This window comes from Thamnophis elegans, chromosome 3, assembly GCF_009769535.1.
Source record: "Thamnophis elegans isolate rThaEle1 chromosome 3, rThaEle1.pri, whole genome shotgun sequence".
NCBI classification, from domain to species: Eukaryota; Metazoa; Chordata; class Lepidosauria; order Squamata; family Colubridae; genus Thamnophis; species Thamnophis elegans.
In genome coordinates, this window is record NC_045543.1 from 32525652 (window position 1) to 32548838 (window position 23187).

General features: G+C 38.5%; 1 protein-coding gene across 1 annotated transcript in view; it reads right to left on the reverse strand.

The window, feature by feature from the left end:
* Positions 1-23125, reverse strand: part of SETDB2 (SET domain bifurcated histone lysine methyltransferase 2) — a 54013-nt gene extending 30888 nt beyond the window's left edge. The window contains exons 1-13 of the mRNA XM_032213041.1: positions 21503-23125; positions 20784-20906; positions 19465-19530; positions 17388-17469; positions 15035-15586; positions 14460-14579; positions 12554-12723; positions 10647-10845; positions 9624-9723; positions 8216-8312; positions 7012-7328; positions 4060-4148; positions 2579-2692 (exon numbers count right to left, since the gene is read on the reverse strand). Of these exons, the coding sequence (XP_032068932.1) occupies positions 2579-2692; positions 4060-4148; positions 7012-7328; positions 8216-8312; positions 9624-9723; positions 10647-10845; positions 12554-12723; positions 14460-14579; positions 15035-15586; positions 17388-17469; positions 19465-19530; positions 20784-20906; positions 21503-21509 (2036 nt within the window). The 5' untranslated portion in view covers positions 21510-23125. The remainder of the gene's footprint in view (positions 1-2578; positions 2693-4059; positions 4149-7011; positions 7329-8215; positions 8313-9623; positions 9724-10646; positions 10846-12553; positions 12724-14459; positions 14580-15034; positions 15587-17387; positions 17470-19464; positions 19531-20783; positions 20907-21502) is intronic.
* Positions 23126-23187: the final 62 nt, after the last annotated feature.

Genomic DNA, 23187 nt, shown 5'->3' on the forward strand with positions numbered 1-23187 from the left:
GGAGACCCTATACCATTTCAGACAAGTGGCTGCCCAGTCTCTTCTTAAAAACTTCTGAACACAACTTCTGAAGGCAAGGCATTCCATTGGTTATTTGTTCTCACCATTAGGAAATTTCTCCTTAGTTCTAGGTTGGTCCTCTTCTTGATTAGTTTCCACGTTTCTTCTCTTGCCTTCTGTGCTTTTGAAAATAGGTTGACTCCTTATCTTTGTAGTACCCCCTCAAATATTGGAACACTGCAACCATGTCTCCCCTAATCTTTCTTTTCACTAGATTAATTCCTGTTCTTCATAAATTTTAGCCTCCAGCCCCCTAAATCATTCTTGTTGCTCTTCTCTGCATTCTTTCCAGTATCTCAACATTTTTATATTGTTGTGACCAAAACTGGATGCAATATTTCACGTGTGGTCTTACTAAGTCATATTTCATATGATCTTGATTCTCTATTAATGCAGCCTAGGATTGCATTGGCTTTTTTGGCTGCTGCCACACACAATTGGCTCATATTTAAGTGATTGTCCACTAAGACTCTAAGATCCCTCTCACCGTTACTGGTATTGAATCAAGTTTCAGTTAGTTTGTACTAGGGGTGGGTTGCTAACCGGTTTACTAGCAGTTAGCTTGTGCTTGCGTGCAACACTTCTGTGCATGCACAGAAGCTTTTGCACATGCACAGAAGCGTCTGGGCGGGTGGGTAGATCCTCCACCACCACTGCTACCAGTTCAGCCAAACCGGGCTGAACCGGGAGCAACCCCCCTCTGGTTTGTACCTGTAGAGGTATTTTTTCTTGCCTAAGAGTAAAATCTTATTTTTCTCTACATTGAATTTCATTTTGTGAGATAGCACCATTTTCAATCTGCCAAGATCCATCTGAATCTTGAGCCTATCTTCTGAGGTGTTGGTGCTTCTTACCGGCTTATTGTCATCTGCAAATTTGATGAGTTCCTCTTCTATTCCCTCATCTAAATCATTTATGAAGATACTGAAGAGTACTGGGCCTAATAAAGAATCTTGCAGTATCCCACTGCTTCCTTCCTTCCATGTGGATGTAGACTTCATGTTGAATATGTTTTGTCAGCCAGTTACAAATCCATCTGGTGATGGTGCTGTCTATTCCACATTTTTCTAGCTTGCCAAGAAGTAAGTTGTGGCCTACTTTGTCAAATGCCTTACTGAAATATAAATACATTATGCCCACAGCATTTCAGCCAGCACCTAGAAACAAGAGGGAGCCAAAATCCAAGAGAGAGCAGAGAGACAAAGTGATAAACAGTAAACAGACCTGGGGCGACAATGTGTGTGCCAGCAGAGAGCACTCTGCGTGCCACCTGTGGCATGCATGCCATAGGTTCACCATCATGGCTATATAGTATACTATCAAAAAGCCATCAGAATACGCTTCTGATATAACATAATTAAGAGATTGTTTCTTTGTTAGCTGGGCAGAGCTTTTGAGACTTTGGCATACAAGTAAAGTATAAAGTAAGAATGACAAAATTTGTCATCTTTATCACAGTAATCAAGTAATTAAATAAAAGGTTACAGCACACAAAATTGTGTACACAAGAATTGACTTACAACTAAGAAAGTGAAAGGAATCCTGCAAAAACTGCCTGAAAAAATTGGTACTGAATAAAGTTTTATTATACAACAAAGTAGATGATTAAATACAGACCAATATATCATATTAAAATAGTATACATATAGTTAATTAAATACAATGAGTACATTTCAGCTATTGTCTTTTAGGACCAGTTCTCTGTCCTAACCTTTCCTCAATTTTCAGTATGCCACTCCAAGCCAAGTCTGGTCTTCTTGATTATGAGTATTCATAGGAATTTGAGTAGAAGGGGCAAAGCTGCAGAGGTGGTATTCAGCTAGTTCTGACAGGTTCTGGAGAACCAGCAGCAGAAATTTTGAGAATGGGGAGGGAATGAGGATTTTCCCCTGCCACGCCCCCAGAACTGGTGGTAAAAGTTTTTCAATCCCACCTCTGCAATGTGTATTGTAGGATATGATTATAAGTCACATGTGTGCTGCTATTACATGTCTGTCAAACCTTTGTTATTCTACTAGATATTTTTATTACCACCATCTTTTCACGCAATAGCCAATGGCTTGCTAAAAAAAATTCCATCTTTACAAATACGACTATAGGAAGCTAGCTGCCTGTTACTATATTAGTATGTTAGTCCATGTGACTCAGTACTTCATACATTTAAGACTCACTACTGTGTATATAATATACTGGAAATTCTCAGCAGCATATCTTAGACCTGTCCCTGAGGAACTACTGTATCTGGTTTTACCAATTCCTTTTTGAGATCCAAAAAAATATCTTTGCAATTATCTCAAATCACTAAAAACTGAAATCCAATGAAGCTGTTCAAAACTCAGAGCAGTGACAGAAATCAGCCCTAGACTGGAATGAGATGCTTCCATTAATAAATGTAGATGGTACAGAGATGCCTTGATCCAAAAAGGTTGTGCGTATCAATCCTTTTTTTAAAAAAAGTACATTATTTGTACGCTAACCATTTCACCAGGTTCTAGATTAATACATACAAAAACTCTACAAGATTTTTTTCCGACATTTCAGACTCCCACACTGGCAGGTAGTCTCTGTCTCAGGCATACTTCCAGCTTTATAACCATAATCCCATGTAAGTTCAGTTCCAGCTTTTACATGTCTGCAAAGCAAATATGCCATACAATTAGAATAATAGCAAAAATCCATGAGGACTTACACTTACTTTTATGAGTGTACAAATATGGGATGGGGTTTAAGACTGCCAACAAGGCAGCAACAATGTCTGTTCTTCACATAATTTACAGCTATCTTGGTGATAAGAACTGTACACAGTATTCCAAATGTGATCTCACTAGTGCAGTATAAAATGGTACTTCCCAAGATCCTGATGCTATCCCTCTTGTTGAAGCGGTTTAGGATTACATGGTCCTTTTTGGCAGCTGCAGCACACTGCTGGCTCATACTCAAGTGGTGGTCCACTAGGACATCCATTCTCCCTAAGTGCAGAATCTTACCTTCCTTATCACTGAACTGCATTTTGTTTGCTATGGCCCAATGTTCAAATCTGTCAAGATCCCTCTGTCCTCCAAAGTGTTAGCAATTACCCCTAGCCTGTGATAGTACTAGATTACTGAATTTTAATTTTAAGATTACTAAATTTGAATATCTAGCAGATAGTGCTTAAGTAGCACTAATCAAGATTTTTGTTCTTAACAAAGTTAAACAAACAAATGAAATCATGGTTTACTTCACTTAAGTATGCTCTGTCCCTGGAGATCATGCAGGAGAACATTAGCAGAAAGAATGAAAAGCCAAGGAAATTATTTCTTCAGCAACAACTAACACCGTTATTGGTCTTTAATAATTGTTTGCAAACCCACTTTAAAACATGCTTTTTGTCTCTGGTTTCTAATTAATATGATTAACATTTAATAACATCTAAAAGACTCAGAGCATTTACTCAAGGTAAAAGCAGAAGTGTTTAATGTTGCAAAGATAAACATTCTAAGATCAAGTAGCTATTAATCAATACAAACATATACTGCTGCACGCTCAAATCCCAAAATAACTTCATCAGTTGCTTGAAATATCAAGATTTGTTTATTGTGCAGACATAAAAATATATTACTTCAAACTCAATCACTTACGCCAGTGGTTCCCAAACTTGGCATCTTTAAGACTTGTGGACTTCAACTCCCAGAATTCTCCAGCCAGCTCTGGGAGTTGAAGTCCACAAGTCTTAAAGTTGCCAAGTTTGGGAACCACTGATTTACGCTATAAAAACCAGACACAATCTTAGAGATGTGTCGTATTTGCATATAAATGGGATAAAACACTTGCTATTATGTTTTTCTTTTTAATATGGATCAGCAATAACACCATTCCATTTTCTGCCTTCTGTATTGTTCAGTAGAAGATAACCACAGAACAAGTATTCAGTTTTATACATTTTTTTCTTAGTAGGAATCTTATTTTTGCTCACAGAATTATGCTTAGGATTTGTTAACAAAGAAAAATATGTCAAACCTCTTTGTGAAGAACGCCACCCAGGGGAAATTTCTGTTGTGAGTCTCTACAAATACACTTTGTACGAAGAGATTAGGAGAGCAGCTGTGCTATAAACAAAATAAATAACAGTTAAAATAGAAGCACTTGTTTTCTTTTAATATACTTTTTGTGCACATTTGGATTATTTCTTTTGGCAAACATACTTTACTTGAGTCAGGTATGAATGCCTGAGCAAACTATTCTTTTCTGTAATGTTTAACATCATTAATGCAAAAAAAAAAAAAAAGCAAAAGAGGAAATGGTTTTATAAAGGACAAAATCTGTGAATTTATTATCAATAAATAATAAAACCATAGTGCTGGCTTTTTATATATTTTACATGTTATTTTTTTATTTATTTTGTTAACATATCTTGCTTTGTTTTAGTTGGTTAAAAGTTGTTGTTAGCTCTAACACTTTTGTTGGACTTTTTCAAGCTTTGTGTTTCAAGAAACTGTATGGCAACAGTCTTTTAAGGATCCTGATCGTTAGCATTCTTATCAACTCCTCAGCCTTAATAGGATCAGGGATCGAACTGTTAGAACACCAGTTAGGGACCTGATATCCTGCCCTATCAAAAGCAGACAGCCCTGCCTTTCACAGTGAATGGTTACACTTAAGATTCTTCTCTGAATTCATTTTGCTTATATTCTTCTCTTATCAGCCATAGAATAATTTTTAGTAGTCTCTGTTGGATGAATTTCCTATTTCTTTTTAATTGTTAAATTATACAAGAACTTTATAATTTTGTACCTGGTCCTGGGCTTACTGGGTTAAGAGATTAATGACTCTCCCACTATCCACACTTCTTGGGTGACTTTTCTACCACCGAGTTCAACCAGACCAATAAAAGCAAAATTGTTCCCAGAGAAGCCAACAAGTAGAATAAACTTCAAAGGCCAAAGGCAGCTACTTCTATTCCAATAGTAACAACACGATGAAGAATAAAAGGAGGGGAAGAGACCATAAACCTCATCTTAGGACCTCTTCACATCAAGTCCCTTCCTCCATTTCAAATCCTAACCTTTTTCCTGGCTCCACTCTTCAGCCCTATTTCCTTACGGTGGACATAATGGCTTAGCAAAATATCATTAATTACATACTGAAAGTATTTATTTATTTACCCACTCATTTATAATTATCATCCACTTTTGCATTTGGTTATTCTTATCACTGGCTTCTAAATATAAGGCTGAAAAGATTTTCCAATATTTACAAGTGAATTGTAGAATATAAAACTAAAAAATAACTGGTTTACTTTTATAAATTGGTGGATAAATAAGAGCTACAGACTTTAACTGTTTATATCATATTTGTTAAATACAAAAACAGATTGAAAGTTGTAAAGCTGTTACACTGCTCCTGAAGACTGCAGACAGATGCTGAAGGTTCTCAGTATAAGAGCCGTGGTGGCGCAGTGGTTAGACTGCAGTACCGCAGGCTAATTCTGCTGACCGCCAGGATCGTCACTGGCTCAAGATTGACTCAGCCTGCCATTCTTCCAAGATCAGCAAAATGAGGACCCAGATTGTTGGGGGCAATAGGCTGCCTCTGTTAACAGCTTAGAGAGGGCTGGAAATCACTGTGAAGTGGTATATGAATCTAAGTCTAAGTGCTATTGTTATTACTATTTCAACACATAGCAAGCAAAACTGTTAACATTTTTCAAAATTAGAGTAATATTATGAAAAGATACCTGATATCTTTTTCATAGGAAAATAACTTGATCCATTTCAATTGGGATTCAGGCCTGAGTAGGAGACCTTGATGAATGCACTTTTGTATAATCTCTTGTAGGATTAGAATGGGGATAGTACACCCATCCTTGCTATTCTTGACCTTAGTGTTATTTTGATGCTATCAATCACAGAATCGTTCTGGACCCCCTCTGGGAGATGGGGGTGAGTAGCACAGTGTTTAATATCTACATGAAGCCACTGAGTGAGGTCATCTGATGTTTAGAGTGAGGTATCCTGCGAGAGCCAGATTGGTGTGATGGTTAAGGAACTCAGAAACCAAGAAACTATTTTTCTGGTCTTGTCTTAGGTATATTTGGGTGACCCCTTTTTCTTAGGAAAGAAGTTATGGTTCAACCCAAGTAAGACTTAGTGGCTTTAAGGTTTTGAACATTCTCAGGCTAAGGGTCTTCCATTTTTTATTCTGGATGAGGTGGCACTGCCTCAAATAGATATCATGAGCAATATGGAGGTCCTTCTGAGTTCACAACTTCTTAAAAGAGCTGGGAGAACCTTTTCTCACTTTCAGGTTGTGCATCAGTTGTGCCTGTTCCTGGATTGGGAGGCCTTGCTCAATGTTATTCATTCCACAATGACCTGTCTGGACTACCACAATACTCATTACATGGGGTTGCCCCTGAAGAGCATTTGAAAGCTTTAATAGTTGCAGAATGTGGCTGCATGTATAGTAAACTAGTGCATGTGAGCTGTACTGGTTGCTAGTGTGCGTTCAGATACAATTCAAAGTGCTGGTTAGCTTCTTTAAACCCCTACAGGGTTTAGGACCTGGCTACTTAAGGGAACGTTTTCCTGTTGTTTCTACCTGACTGGCCAAGCAGGATGGGCATATTCTGGGTCCTGTCAGCTAAGGAATGTTGGTTGTCAGGACCCAGAAGGTATTCCTGTAGTGCCCATAGTATTGAATATTCTCCCTCTGGAGATCAGGATGTCCCCATCTTTACTGGCCCTTTCATAAAGTTCTGAAGTCCCAGGACCCTGAGTCTGTGAAGGGACACATCTCCTGGTTGTGTTAGTGATAGCTGCATTTTTCTTGGCTGCTATGTATTTTAATTTTTATAGTTGTGATTGTATATTTTTGAGCTTTGATTTTAAATATTGCTCGCTGGCCAAAGCTATTGGCTCAGATAGGTGGCTATATAAACTGAAACAAAAGAAGTAAAAAAATACAACTTACATTAAGAAACCTGCCTACATTGCCTTCCCTTGTGGCATCCAGCAAACAAGGATTTTCTTCATTCTTTGGGCATGTCTCAATTTTTGCTGCCTCCTGCATACAAGACAGTTCCTGTCTGTTTCTCTGAGTTTTTCCCTTTATTGTGCTGTCTGATTCAAGTAGGTCTTTACGTTGTTTTTTCACTTCTTTGTCATCTTCCATAGGTAGTTTACTTTTCAATACAGCATCAGAAAGGAGATTCTCTTTATGGCAATCAGAATTAGCTTCAGAACTTAGGGTGTTTACCAATGTCTCAAATTCTCCTTCCAGGCTTGATTCTGTAAAGAAGCATTTCAAAATTAGAATGATTTAGGAACATCTCACAGTCACACCTTCCAGTATCTAATATAGATGCTCTGATTTAGATTTGCTAGACCAATTGATTAAAATATTATTTTTGAATCCGAAGCTCTATCAGATTCAGAGCGCGATCATGGCGATACCTAAGTTTTCAGTATTTGGATCAAAGGGCAAAGCCACTTTGCATCTGCTGTGAATACTGTGCTTTATCTGTTGGCAGCTGCTTACAGGAGATTCACTTTTCCCAGAAATAATGACAGGGTAATGTCATTGTGCTATCTCTGCTTCCTGAGTTCACATATACAAATCTAGGAAAAGGCACAAGTCCTACAAGGAACTGCTAACAAATATAGAAAATGTGGGGTGTGAAATACCTTATTTTCTCTGGATTAAAAACTGTGTATCTCTGATAATGGCTTATGTTCAGAAAAAAACCCTGCATTTTAAGTCTCATGTCACGTATTACATAGCAGATCCCACATATGCCTGCTAAATATACGTATACTACCCCCATAGCAAGAAGTTAGTTTTGTGTTCTAGGCAGCTATACTGAACTGTCCGAAATAACTAGATCATCACTGCTCAAAAACTCTTCAAGTCAGAGTATCAGGGAGGTAATATTTGAGGCTATCTGCCTACCAAAGGTAAGAAACCATGGCAAAGGCTGAATATTACATTAATAGAATATTATAGTTTTTTCTGTGCTGGTAAGAATTTTTCACGCTTTTACATTTCAGCATTATTTTTATGCAGTTTTCTTTTGACTTTATTAATTGTAGTACTTTTAACTCCTTAATAGTGATTTTGGGATATGCAATTTTATTGTCAAATTTGTTGTAAATGAAAAAAAAAGGTGCAACATTACGTTTATCTCCTTTTTCGGTTGCTGGAGTTATTCTTCTTGTTCCTGACACCTGACATAAAGAACTCTCATCTTCATCAGAGCTGGCATCAGTAATTCCCTTTGAAGAAAGAATCTAGTAAGAGTAGACAAACTAGGAATTTTAATCCTGGATTTCTTTTGTTGGTTTGTCAGGTTTTGATCTTTTTCTAGAAGCCATCTGGCTTTCTTGGGTCTTGGATACAACAAATACATTTTCTGATTTTCATACAGCGCCACAGGACACGATGAGCAAGGGTGAAGTAAGGTAAATAAAAAATTAACTGTAGGAGACTCTCCTGATTGCCAATCAAACCCAAATATTCTACTTAGAGAATTCCAGATTGGAAACTGAGAATTCCAGTACGTCCAGCTTCTGAGTGCAATTCAAAGCGCTGGTTGTTAAATTTGTTGGAAGGACAAATTTAAAAGTAGCTTCAGCAAACAGTGCTATCCTATAATAATCTTTCTCAGACACTCTTATTTCTCCTAACTACAAAGGTGCATGAAATGTTTCAACGTCAGAAATGCTCAAATGCAAAACAGCCTTTTCAAATTTGAACTGGACTACTACAATTTCATTTGCCAGTTCAATGAAATGTTGGAGCACATTCATTAAGGTGAAAACAGCTTGATTTAATCTCAAGACAGTTATTTCAAGCTCAGAATAATTGACACATATCTACACAATACAGGTAGCCCTTGACTTGTTACCATTAGTTCAGTGACCTATCCAACTTACAACAGCACTGGAAAAAGTCATTTAACTGTTACTTACTTTTATGACTGTTGCACCATCCCCATGGTTGGACACTTGGCAACCATGCATGTGTATATGATGGTTGCAACCTCCTGGGTTCACATGATCGCCATTTGTTACCTTCTCGGCTGGCTTTCGACAAATAAAATCAATGGAGGAAGCTGAATTCACTTAACCATGAGATTCACTTAAAAACTGCAGGGATTTGCTTAACAACTGTGGCAGAAGAGGTCATGACTCATTTAACAACCATCTTGATTAGCAACAGACATTCTGGTCCCAATTGTGGTAATTTATTATCTTTATAATCTCATCAAAATATGTATATATATTCTGGGGGCAAGAGAAGGAAGAAACAGTGCAGGATAGTTCATTAATTCTAGTAACTTTAAGATACATGGACTTCAGTTCCCAAAATTCCCCAACCGGCATGCTGAAGTCTACATATCTTAAAGTTGTTGAGGTCGAGAAATACTGTGGTACTGTATTATTACTCACTGAGCAAAGTAAGATCTTCCCTAATTACATGGCTACCAAATTTAGAAACAGAAGAGATTTGAAACATTTGAAGTATAGATGAAAATAAAGTAAAAAGCCAACAAGGCAGTCCAAAAATAAATGCAGAATATTTACTAGTTCTTGCCGGCGTCTTTGAAGAAGGGATGCTTTACTTTTAGGTCTTGCAATGGTATGTACATTCCAATTCTTGCATGAAGTGTAGTTTTGAATTCTGCTAACAGAAACATGGTTTTATATAGCATACGTTAAAGCAGAATTCTTTAAACTATTTTTTTAATTATTAATTGTAATAATTGTCCAAATAATTGTTTACAGCAAATCCCTTGTCATCTTGGGAAAATTTTGTAGTGGTAAATGCTACAAAGATTACAAATTTACTGAAACTTTTTTTTTTATGTAAACAGACTCGCAGATCCACTTGGGAGTTTCTTCACTTGGAAAATTTAGCATATTCTACTGAAATAAAAGAATTTGTATAATATTAATTTTTGTCAATTGAACTATGTTGAAAGCCCAGCTTCTACTTAATTTGAGAAGGTTTTGGAACTGCTGTAATAAGGGGCATCACCACACTGTTTAATATTATGATTTGCATTTTTATGTTATAAGGCTGAGGTGAGGATTAAACATCTGGAGAGATTAGGGTTAGGGTAAAATGAACAAAGGAATAGTTTGGGTAGAGAGTAGATTCATCCACAGTGGGATTTAAGACTAAAATTTGTCTTGAAAGAAATCAGCCATTTGCCTCAAGCACATGTAAAATAATATCAACTTCCTAATACTACTCTCACTTAGTATTCTGAACACATAATTCTGAGTTGGATTGTATCTTCTCTGGGTCCAACAGGTGGGCTTAATTTCTTTCTCTTTCTTTACTACCACCAAAGAACCAGACACTCCAACAAACTCCTTCCTCATTACTTAATCTCAAGGGGAGAGGAGGCATGCTTACTCAGAGCAATTGTGTATATATTCTGATTTAACATGAATTTTTAAATGCTTGTATTGTTAGAGGTATACATTACATGTTTATGGTGTTAATGAGTCACTACTAGATGGACCATAAAAGTGGCTCTATCCAGATTCAAACAGTGAAGGGAGACTGACTATTTAAACACGTAACTATTGTTAACTTACTGATTTGGTTGACCTTCAGCATTCAGATGTAAAGATTGTTTTCTTCCAGTGTCCTGAGTAGGTTCATTCTCTGAATCAGAACAGACTGTATCCAGTTTTCTCTTTCTTGAAAATAAACTCTGGTTGGTATTCTTGGTAACTTCTTCAATTTCACCACTATTTTTACCCTGGTAATGTTCATCTCTGGACATCAATTTCCCTAGAATAAAATACTGTATTTATGACATTTATGCCCCAAGTATGGCAGTAAAAAATTTACTTAAGGAGGGTAAAAAGAATATCTCAGATATGCCTAAAGTGAATCTCCCCTTGCCCTACTGATTTTATATATTAGACAGTGTAAATCTAAATTCAGGATAGGAAAACAACATTTAATGTTAATTTCAAATTACATTATTTTGTACCATTCCCTTCAATTGTAATCGCTGACAGTAAAAACTGATAGAACTCAAGTCTATTTGGGATAACTGAGAAACAAGAAACCCCATTAACATATTGGGGCAGCAAGCAAATTGAAACCTTCTCCCACCGAAACAAAACAGCTTGAACAAGACAGATTAGTGAGGATATACTTGAATATTTTTCTCCCTCAGACAGCAATCTTAAGTGGTTGAGTGCTTAGCTACTTGCTTAAGTGACATTTGGATGACCTGGAAGTGAAACCAGATCATCCAAAAATAAAGAAGTGATTTCTACTCCGGAAATACAGTTCTACTTCTACATTCAAGATTAATAGGTGTAAATATGTCTGCAAACTAAAATTTCAAAAATATATGCATAACTTTAGAAGAACTTCTGAGTGTCCAGGATGCTAATGTCAGGTGTGGGTAAACGGAAAACTTTAAGGGACTAAAATAGCCCTACAGGGAGTGATTAGTAGAGCCTCCCTTTTAACAGATGAGAATGTACTGAAATATTTTATTAATTCTATTTGTGATTTTCCTAACAAAAAATGTTCCAAACCAACTGGAGAATTTCATTAATTTCAAAGCTCTAAAATATAATTTGCTAATGAAACAGCTCCCAAAAGTTTCAGTGTAGTATTCACCATGTCTTGGGCATTTCTTTGGGGGTGGAGAGAAGGGAATTTTATATATTTAAGAATTCTAATATAATATACAATTAATGAAATTATAATATCACTGATAGCTATAAAAGGGGACATAACAATGACTGAAATAAAGCTGTTTAAAATGCTGGGTTAAACCTGTTGATGGTTAAGGCACCAAGCTAGAAACCTGGAGACAGTGAGTTCTAGTCCTGCCTTAGGCATGAAAACCAGATGAGTGACTTTGGCTTAGTTACTCAGCTCAACTCACCTTTCAGGGTTATTGTTGTTGGGAAAATAGGAGAAAGAAGGAATATTATGTATACTCACAGTCTTGAGTTACTTATCAAGCAATAAATGTGGGAAATAAATTATAAATAAAATAATTAAATTAAATGCAAAATAAAATAAAATAAAAATACAAAATAAAATGAAATAAAAACAAATAAAATAAATAATAAAATAAAATAAAAATTTTAGTTCTCTAGACAGCTTCACAGAGAAAACATTGCCTAGTCAGGACAAGATGCTAGACAAGATTCTTTTAAGTAAAATAAAATCACAACTGGAATACTGATTTCTTTAAACACTTTTTAGAGGTAAAGCATCTATTTGAAATACCTAATAAACTACATAGCCTGAAAACAGAGGAAATGGTAAAATTATTCCCACGGAAACAAATTAACCTCAACGAATACTTATGCAAATATTAATTCTACAGCGGAATCATAATACTCAGTACTGAAACGTTCAGTGATTACTCAATCCTTTGTGTTTATGTGTGTGTATGGATAATATGCGCATGTGGACATAGACATATAAAATAAAATCATCTGTACTTAAAATACTTTTGCTCTACCTGCATAGATACAAACAAATGTTCCCTTGTCAATGTCATCAAGGCAGCGAACTCCCCAGCCCTTCTTTTCAGTGCTGAAGACTTGTAAGCGAACTTGAAGGCCATGCTGTACCAATCTGTTCTGGCACATGTTCTTGTCACAGCTGCAGAGGAAGCTACATTCATACACTCTGATACACAAAAAAAAGATAAAGGAGGATTATGGGGGAAAGCATCTAAGTGTGTGTGAGCACAGACAGATAAACAAACACACACACATATTCACTCCTTTGGGTCTTCCAATATGAATGCTGCTTGCTTGAACAGAAAAAGATAACAATTGGCATTCCTGGGTAATGCATTTATTTATTGTGTCTTTTGTTTTAACAACTATTGCAATTCCTTAGCAGAGAATGTATTTACTGATACTTAGTTTCAATACAGAGACACAATGTAGTGCAGGTAGTTCTTGACTTATGACCACAACTGAGAATTTCTGTTGTAGAGTGCTCCATCGCTGGAGGTTCTCAAGAAAAGACTGGACAACCATTTGTCTGGGATGCAATAAAAATTCCTGCAATGAACACTGTAGTGGGTTGTGTTAGAACACCACCAAGGTCCCTTCAAATCTTATGATTCTATAAGTCAATGCAGTCATCACATGGCTAGACCTGATTTTACAACTATTTTTACCACAGATATTAAGGGAATCATTGCGGTCATTTGACAAATCTGACTTCCCCAATTGACTTTGTTTGTTAGAAGCTGGTTGGAAAAGTTGAAAATTGTAATCACATGACTACCTTTACCATGTGTAAATGCAAACTAGGTGCCAAGCAACTGGATGATGATCACTAACTATGGGGATGGTGCAACGGCTGTAACTTTGAGGATAGGTCATAAAGCACTTTCCCCAAGGCTGTCGTAACTTCAAACCATTGTTAAATGAATGGTAAGTCAAGGATATCAGGCATGCTCAAAACAAACACTGACCAAAAAAACCCATATCTTTACAACCTTTTATTTTAGAATGCTCCTCATGTAAGTAATAAAGGATAGGTTTACATATAATGCAAATAGGTCAATTTGGGACAATTAAAATGCTATAAAAACTGCCTTCAGGTGCAAACCTGGGTTGCAAACACATTAAGCTATAACCATCTGAGAGCACTAGGATATCCAGGCTCCAACCTAGATTTTTCAACACAAGTTGCATTTCCTTCCCCCTTTAGTTCCTTGGTGAAATGAGAAACAAACTTTCTAATAATTATAAACTATTATTTAAAAGGGAGAGACAGTTTGGTATAATGATGAAGCACCAAACTAGGAACCAGGAGACTATGAATTCCAGTCCCGCCTTGGATATGAAGCTACCTGGGTGACATTGGCCAGTCTCACTCTCTCAGCCCTAGCAGGAAGCACAAACCACTTCTTAAAAACCTTTCCCAAAAAATCTGCAGTCTGGTATCAACCCTGACTCAAATGCACCAGAATAATAGTAGTAGTACTGATAGTAATATCTGCAGCTGTATGGAAAAACAATCAGAAATTCGCTACTCAATACCGCCTATATATACAGTAGAGTCAATTGGAGCACAATTTGAATGTCATCAACATTGACAAAATCAGCATTGACAAAATCATTAGTCAATCGTAAATTGCAATTCCAATTTACTTGGAACAGCTTATAGCCTTATATCTTTATGCCTTTAATATCATTAAACAGCAATAGATGCCTATCCTGGGTCCTTGGGAAGGCCTCATGGATGGAGAAGAATGCCAAACCCAGTCTAAATATCTGCCTGACTGTGCGACCAACCATAATAATATAAAACAGCAATGCAACAGAGTTTATATGAGTGAAACATGTGAGTAAATTAGATACAATGTTAACAAGTATCACAAACTTAACCATAGTATTCCTTACCCACTGGAAATAGGTTCCTCCAGCCTTTTATAAGTATAACCGTGAGATGGTCCATTTCTTTGAGACATAGAAGTTTTCAAGAAGGCTCCTTTAGTAAGAAGCAGGCACGTACATTTTGTCCTAGAAAGCACACAGTAGATCTAGTGGAAATAAGGATATGAAATAATGCAACATGACCCATTTATCCCCTGGATTCTGGTGTGATGATAACATTTTCAGAGAAAGCAAACATATTAAGTGCTTTCTCTGGTATTTTCATGTAGAATTTTGATGGGCTTCTCCACCGATGGCCATATTTGCTTAAGTTTAAAAATTAAGGCTTTCAACAAATAATTCCTTTACAATGCAAACTGACCTTTCCCCTTTAAATAGGACCTTTCAAGGTTCTGCATATTTTCTAAACAAAATAATCACGTGTCCCTGTTTGATCTCAAATCTTGTAGACACCACAGATACCTTTAACAAGCCATTATTTTAAAGAAATATACTTTCTTACTCCATTATTTCATCACTACACCCACACTTAAAATACAAACTTTATTCAAAATGCTGCTTAAAAATGGATAATTATTCACTTGTCAATGCAGCCATCGGTACAGTTGCAGGAGTCAAGAAAACTGCTGGAGAAGTTATTCAAGAAGTATCCATGTGGCCAAGAGGTCTTCCGGTATTTAAAGCAAGGCAGCCGATCATGACTGATATCATTACAGAATGACACTGGTACAGTCTCTGCCCCTTGGCTGATATCTGGATCAGTGACAAATGCCCGGGGACTAGAACTGCTTCTATATACCTGCACGTAGGTATTGAAAGAAAAATGATCTAAAAATAAAAAGCTGCATTCTGTTTGAAATAAGTAATTCTGCACGTCTTTAAAATTTCTCAAGCTCTTTCCACAAGGAGCTTTGTATAGCACATCGTGTGGTTTTGAGCCAGAATCAGCTTTGGCATGCCATCTCTGGAAGTGACACAGCATTGGCAACTTCAATGGGTTTTCTTCTTTGTAGGAATCCCATGGTCTTTTGGAAAGACATTTCTTAGAACAGACATGATCCTGGTAGAACTTGGAAGATGTATCTGTAGATTCTCCTTCAGTTCTTAAACCCATTCCCTCATCAATTTCCAGTCTGCCGTTTATAGCCATACATGTAAAAAAAAAATTAAAAAGTGTCAAGCAATCAGTGAGATGTTACAATTTGCTCATACATAATATTGTTCAGTGAATCTGATAACTCAATCTCTCCATGTTTGATGCATGCTTTTTTAAAATCCTACCCTCACAGCAAAGGGGAATGTGCGTGACAACTGCCTAGGATGGTATATAATCTCAGTGCAACAGGAAAGAAAAGAGTGGCAGATAGCTATTGTATTATGGTAACTGAACCCCTTAGAGCAGTGTCAAACTTGTGGCTTGCAGGCTGGACGCGTCATGTGCTGGCCCCGCCCCCGCCCAGTTTAGTGAAAGGGGGGAAGTCCCAATATGTCATGTGATGCCACCATGACGATGCGAGTTTGACACCCCTGCCTTAGAGATTCTATGTTGGATTCACCTTTAGGTAGACTAAAATCTGGACAGAGGTACTGGTTATTTATTACTCAGGCAGCTTTCACCATCAGTTATTTGCATTAAGAAAGCAACACAATGATCTTAATCCAATAATATTTATAAATTGAACTTCTACAATTTTCTCTTAATCTATATAAGTAACTGCCTTTTATATTGTTAAGTTCTACTAAGTTTTCTCTAAAACCAACACAAAACACTGAAAAAAACCCCAACCGAATTCCATCAATCTTTTCTAAAAAGGATACAAATATGTTTATAAGGATTCTTTTGTCACATTATCATTGATAGTAAGTTTTAAGGACATAAAAAGTGCAATATTATTATTGGTATTGTCAAATTAATGAGCAAAAGCTAACCTGGGCTGAACAACTACCTGCCTAAATAGGGGAGTAGCCCATTTATCCACAAATCAGAGAACTATGCCTACAAAGGTTGTTTGCTGATGTAGGAACAGATTTTGCCTAAAAGGAACTGATTAAGACTCATCCAAATAATGAGAGAGTTAACTACTGTGAAAAAACTTATTCTGGAAATTAAGCCTGTGCAATTCCTAACTACTCCAATTCTGGACTGCAGGCAATACTGTGTCCAGATGCTCAACAGGAGACCATGAACTCTGCCCACCTCCCCACTTTTCTTTCTTTTGGGCTCTTTTCCTGTGTTGGGGAAGGAAGATGTGCCTCACATAGACTCCTGTGCGCCATTAGTGACCCAGGTAGCCATTCGCTGAGAAACACCACAGGGATCTCAAAGGTGCTGTTTTGAAAGACAATGGGACTGTTTTTTCCTTGAGGAAAAAAAGGATTTTTCGCTTCTCATCCAAGAAACTTCATCACTTTTGGCAGGATGACTGAGAATCTCCAGACAATGACACAGAGAATTGCTATAACTATGCTGACATATGCTGATTGGGCAACGCAGAATTTCTCATTCAGATTCAAGGCAAGTTCCTCCACCAATTATCATAAAATGTTCAGCAATGTTTAGCTATGCAGCCTTAGTATCCAAAAGAAGTATGTATTTGCCATTCAAAGGACATTTCAATTTCTAGAAAAAGACAGGGCAGGGAGAAAAAGGTTTAGGAGAGCAGGCAGTAACCAGGAAAATGAATGAGAGAAGTGCAGGAGAGGAGGGAAGAAACTGAAAACAATCTAAAATGAGAAGGTAAAATAAGATCCAAAATAGACAAAAAGATAGAGAAATAATGGGAAAGGCTGAAATTCATATTCAGAACAGTCATCTTGACTGATGTGCTCTAATCTGTTTAGTGTACTTTACTTTCCAAATGAAGTTTCAACTTGAACTTCTAAGATATAAAAACAGCAAAAAGACAATTTATGTACTTATAGAGTTTTACTTACAAAGAAAAATCATCTCCAGCATCTTCTGTAATTTTCCCTGGAGCAGACAGAGGTAAATCCAGATTGCGCATATTCTTATTTTCTTTTAACAACAAGAAAAAGAACATAAAAACTTATACTTTTATTAAAAAGCATACATTTAAAATCACATTTTAGATTTATCACAATTATGCAATTAAGAAACTATTAACTACATCATTAAGATTAATGTTAATGCAAATATAGAAATAGTCAAGCAAAAAGTATTTAAAATGTTAATTTATTATTGTAATATAATACAGAAGAGGAATTCACTTTTTCTTCCTCATCTCAGATTTCACTATACAGCCCACCTCCAGTGCACATAAATTAACCTGTCACTATCACGCTTACAAAAAGCTGGAGATGCATGCAGAATGAAACTGTTATTGTAAAAACTTGGGGATTAGAGAGCAAACCATGATGTCCCCGTGGCACGACAAAACCGCGCTATGCAAAATAGCGGAGATTAAATCGCATCACTAAAGCCACGATGTCATCACCGCACGTCATCACCGCTGCGACAACAGCGCGGTGACAGAAGGGCATTCTACATGCTTCGTTCTTTGCCTCCAAAGGTAGCCCTCCTCCTCCAGCTGACAGCGGCAGCGGGCACGGGGCAAAGCGGGCTGCCCAGCAGCAGCAGCCAGCGGGAAGGGTCCAGCACAGCCGCGGGGGGCAGCAGGAAGCCTGCGGGGCCCCGAGTGGGGCCGCCGACGCCGTCGGAGGAGGACGCGGCAGCGGCTGAGGCTCTCCCAGGGCCGGCGAAGCGGGCTTGCCCGGCGGAGGCAGGCCGCCCTCTTCTTCCTCAACAACATCTCCTTGGACGGGTGGCTGCCGCCGCCGGGCAAGCCCGCTTCGCCGGTCCCGGGAGAGCCTCAGCCGCCGCCGCTGCGGCGTCCTCCGCCACCGCCAGCGTCGGCGGCCTCACTCGGGCCCCCCGCGGGCTTCCTGCTGCCCCCCGCGGCTGTGCTGGACCCTTCCCATGGGCTGATGCTGCTGGGCAGCCTGCTTTGCCCCGTGCCCGCTGCCGCTGTCAGCTGGAGGAGGAGGGCTACCTTTGGAGGCAAAGAACGAAGCATGTAGAATGCCCTTCTGTCACCACGCTGTTGTCGCGGCGGTAGGGTCGTTTTTTTCTTAGCGCTTCGGACGCCGCGGATTTGCCTCCGCACTTATGTCGGCGCGGATAAGGGCATCGCGGTTTTGTGGTGGAACCGATGTCCCCACTCCAACTCCATAAAAACATTTGCACAGGATGGAGTCTGATGGTTTTACCTATCTGAAGGGCAGAGTTTGCGTTGAAATTCTTTTAGACGTCAAGCTTAGGGACAAAATAGATGCAACACATTCCTCTTATATTTGATGCACCAGTAAGAGCACTCTTTGTCCTGTTCAAGTGATGAACAATGGATAAAGATAGCTTTTAGTAAAACAACAATAAGTGTTAAAAGAGGTAAACCAGCAAGAATTTGACTCCATAATATTCTGCTAACAGAGGTCTGTCGATTAGTAAATCCACAGACATGTATCATTGGAAAAGCAACTGCTTCACATGTAAAAGCCATCTCCACTAAAAAGATCAGGCAGTGTGCTAGGTAAATTCTTCTATCCAAACTCTGGAAGTGCTTGGTAACAATGAACTAGACAACAGATCATTCTGACCCAATTCAGGGGAATTACATATGCCTTGCTACAGGAGATGGTGAAATATTAAATGGACTGGCTTCAGCTTTCTCAAAATGTTTACTAGAAAGCTTTTGATCTGTCACAATGAAATTTGAATTTGGGTCCCTCATAAAATATGACTATTTACGTTTATGTTTTGTGGAAAATTAAAAACATAAGTACCCAAGTATTGAATCTGCTGGAATGGAAAATGCAATAGAGAGTAGACAATAGGAATCAGGCTCAATTTCCTTATAGAAAAATCAAGCAAGAGCCAATATGTGAGGAAAAGTAATTCCTCAGGCTTTTTTCTCTGGCTAGGTAAGAGGCTAATGCCTATAGAAAGGAAAAAATGTCATCATCTGTTATAACAAAGCAATGAGATTTTTCATACCATGTGCCAGGGGTAAGAGGTCAGTCATACCCAGCTGGTTCACAAGTGCCAAAGCTTGATTGCATTCTGTTCAAAATAACAAAAACAGAAAACTGCACTCAGATATAGCATTTTAAAATGATGTAGATGTTAATAAACAGGTCCTTTTGATTGATATCTCTTAGCTGAAGTCCTCCATACATTTTGAGACTTAAGTGTGATTCCCAACCACTTATAGTCTGTTACATACTTAGTATCAAATACAGGTACATATTTTGGAACAAAGAAGCCCCATATGTGCAGATACATTTTTCCTCCTACTTATTTTCACAGAATTGCAAGGAGCCACCAAGATCAACAAATTTGTTAATTTAGATTCTGCCTTCAGATTCTGAAGGCAGAATCTAAATTAAAGTATAAGTATAAGTATAATCTTTTTGTCATTGTACTTAAATACAACAAAATTGGTTGTAAAACATTCCTATTAAAGACCAAGAGAGCCAGTTTGGTGTAGCTGTTAAGGCCCAAGACACAATCAAGAGATTGTGCCTTCGGTATGAAGCCAACTGGGTGAGTTTGGGCCAGTTACTATTTCTCCACCCTATGAAGGCAGCAATAGCAAGCCATTTCCCAAAAACCTTTTGGGTCAAAATGGGTTGAGTACCAAATTTGATGAATTTCAAAGCAGTCGAGTACAAAGGTACCACTGTAGTAGAAATAAGATTTGCTTACTAAATTCAGCTGCAATCTCTGCATGACTGTTGTATCCAGTTCTAAACCTAACCATTACAAATTATTGCAAGGTTTGTTTGTTTTGTTTTTTTTTTTTTATTGAGCTTGTATGCCGCCCACTCCCGAAGGACTCCGGGCGGCTTACAATAAAACAAGGGAGGGGGATAATACACAAGACAACATATTAAAATATACAACAGTCACAATTTCTGAGGGGCTGGATATTTCGAAAGCCCCCCCCCCCAGCCTGCTGGAGCAGCCAGGACTTAACGGCTTTGCGGAAGGCCGGGAGGGTAGTGAGGGTCCGGATCTCCACGGGGAGATCATTCCAGAGGGCTGGAGCTGCAACAGAGAAGGCTCTCCCCCGGGGAGTCGCCAGCCGACATTGGCTGGCAGATGGGATCCGGAGAAGGCCTAACCTGTGTGATCTAATCGGTCTATGGGAGGTAATCGGCAGGAGGCGGTCTCTCAGGTACCCAGGTCCGATGCCAAGGTTGTCTGCATAGGACAGATTACTTAATATCACAAATTATACCTGCAAAACTGAGTATGAGTTTTGTTTCACTAATTTCTTAATTTAGGTGTGATAGTTTAGAAAGTTGTCTAACCTTCACTTGTTGCAGTTCCATCTTTGATCTTCTGCTGCAAAGACAACAGTGCCTTGTGCATACACTCAAATATATTGTCTACTTTATTTTTTCCCATGTGCTTCCAGAGCCTTTCTGCGTCAACTATGAACAAAAAAAAAGTTTACATTTACATTTCGGGTGACAACTGACATCCTAATCCTACCTCACTTCCTAGTATGGATTAGCATAAATATCTATGAATGTGTACTACATAAATATGGCATAGGCTTAAAAAGAAGAGGGTACAATATGCAATATGTATAGTGCAGAGAAAAGAAATGATTCCCTGAATGCTACAATTTACCCAACAGTGAAAAAGGGTGGAAAATTCAAAACAATAGATACTTTTTAAAAGCATATGTAAAATTACGGAATTTATCTGGGGAGGGAAGAGAAATGATGTAGGATGGTTTTAATAGAAGATAAGCAGCGTGCATTAAATATAGCATAAAATCATGCTTTAAAAATAGAAGGCTATCAATCATTTCCAGATCTGTGACTAAAATGCATGCATGTCTTGGATGTTGTTATGTCTGTTGCTAATCGGTGCCCAAAATATATTGAGTTAATATGTATATATCATATTAAAGGGAGCGTTTATAAAAAGAAATACATTTCGTTCCAAAGGCAGCGTCTCAAGCGCGGCCCTTTCACCTTACAGCAACCCTCCCTCGGTGCCGGTTCCCGCCACTCGCTACCTTTCATCGCGTCGGCTTTTCCTTGAACGGCCCAGGCCTCGCCCGCAAACGCCGCCCCAGCAGGGCTGTGCTCTGCCGCGCAAAACACCAAAACCTGCAGCACCCGGAGCTCCACGTCACCAGTGGCCAAAAGACAAAAAGCCGGGAGAGAGGAAGGGGAGCGTTCCTCCCGTTAAGTCCGTCGTCCGCACCAGCGTCCGAGACAACGCGCGGGAACGGCGGCTGAAAGGCAAGAACTGGGCAACAAAAATCTGGCGAGGAGCTTTCAAGGCACCACCCCTTTGTCGGAAATGACGAGCACGTCTCGGAAACCACGGGAAAGCTCTTCAAGAGCTCCGCGATAGGTTACATTAGTGTCCGCTTTATTGCAGGTTAAACAGGCGATTCCAAGTAAGTATTGGCTTCTTTTATAAATGCCCCAGCAACTACAATACGAGGCCGTATGCCAGCGGGCAGAGTCTTCATATAGCGGGACACGAGGCCGCCGCTGAAAAGACTCGATTTGAAGCAATCCCGTGAAGCGACGCCGTTTGAGAGGAATACCAGCTCTGCATCTTCAGACAAAATGCTTTAAAATCTTTAATGCTTTAAGAAATGTTTTAGCATTTCAAATAGGAGGGTTCCCCCATCCCCTTTTAATTATTATTACAGTATAATAGCTCCTGTTGAAGTAGCAGGACTATGAACTGTTTAGGAATCAAATCAGATATAGGATGCAAAAACATTGGGTGGCAGAATTTTTTGGGGGAAACCAAAGTAGAGGTTTAACACTAGAATTGCAAAAACCTGTATGGACAGCAAAAGCAAAGAGATATAAAAGCTCTTGGTATCTAAAGTTTTTCAGACCTGGCCTAGCCAAAAACAGACCACAACTTACCCATATATGAATTACACAAGGGATGCAGTGGATACAAATAACACCTGATAATTGCAGCAAAACAAAATACAATTGCTGCTCATTATATATTGTTGGAAGAAAAATCCATCTGGTTCAGTTCCAAGCTGGGAGAAAGACGCTGGCAATAACATGGAGGCTGATTGGAAAGAAAGACTGTTTATTGATCAACAGAACCACACCATGCAATTTGTCTGTTTTTATTATTTGATTGCATTATTTGATTTATTTGTTTTGCCAAGGCTCTGGATGGGTCTTAATTATGACTTCCTTAGTCCTAATCCTGTAATTGATTTTATCCTATTATCTATTGCAGCCTGCCTGCCTGCCTTTCTAAGTGGACAGGTACTGTTTCCACTTTTCCCAATGAATGGGGTTAAGGTCATGTCTTGTCCTTAATTCCATCACCTGGAAGTGAAGGTATTTTGTGAATAGGCTGCCCCACGATTTCATAATGGGCATCTGCTATAGGCTATTAAGACTGAGGCTGCTTGAGCATGTTTCTCCATTTCTCCCTTTTGGGAAATAATATTCTTCTTTCAAATTATTCCCCAAAATATTTCATTCTTGGGCAGGGACTTCCCAAAATATGTGATTAAAAGTTCAGCACAAAAGCACAAGAGCCAATCAGTGCCTTTAAAAAGCATATGCAAAGAACATGAAGTCAGTAGCCCGTAGCAACTAATTTTGCTTTATGCCAGTGGTTCCCAAACTTGGCAACTTTAAGACTTGTGAACTTCAACTCCCAGAATTCTCCAGCCAGAGCTGGCTGGAGAATTCTGGGAGTTGA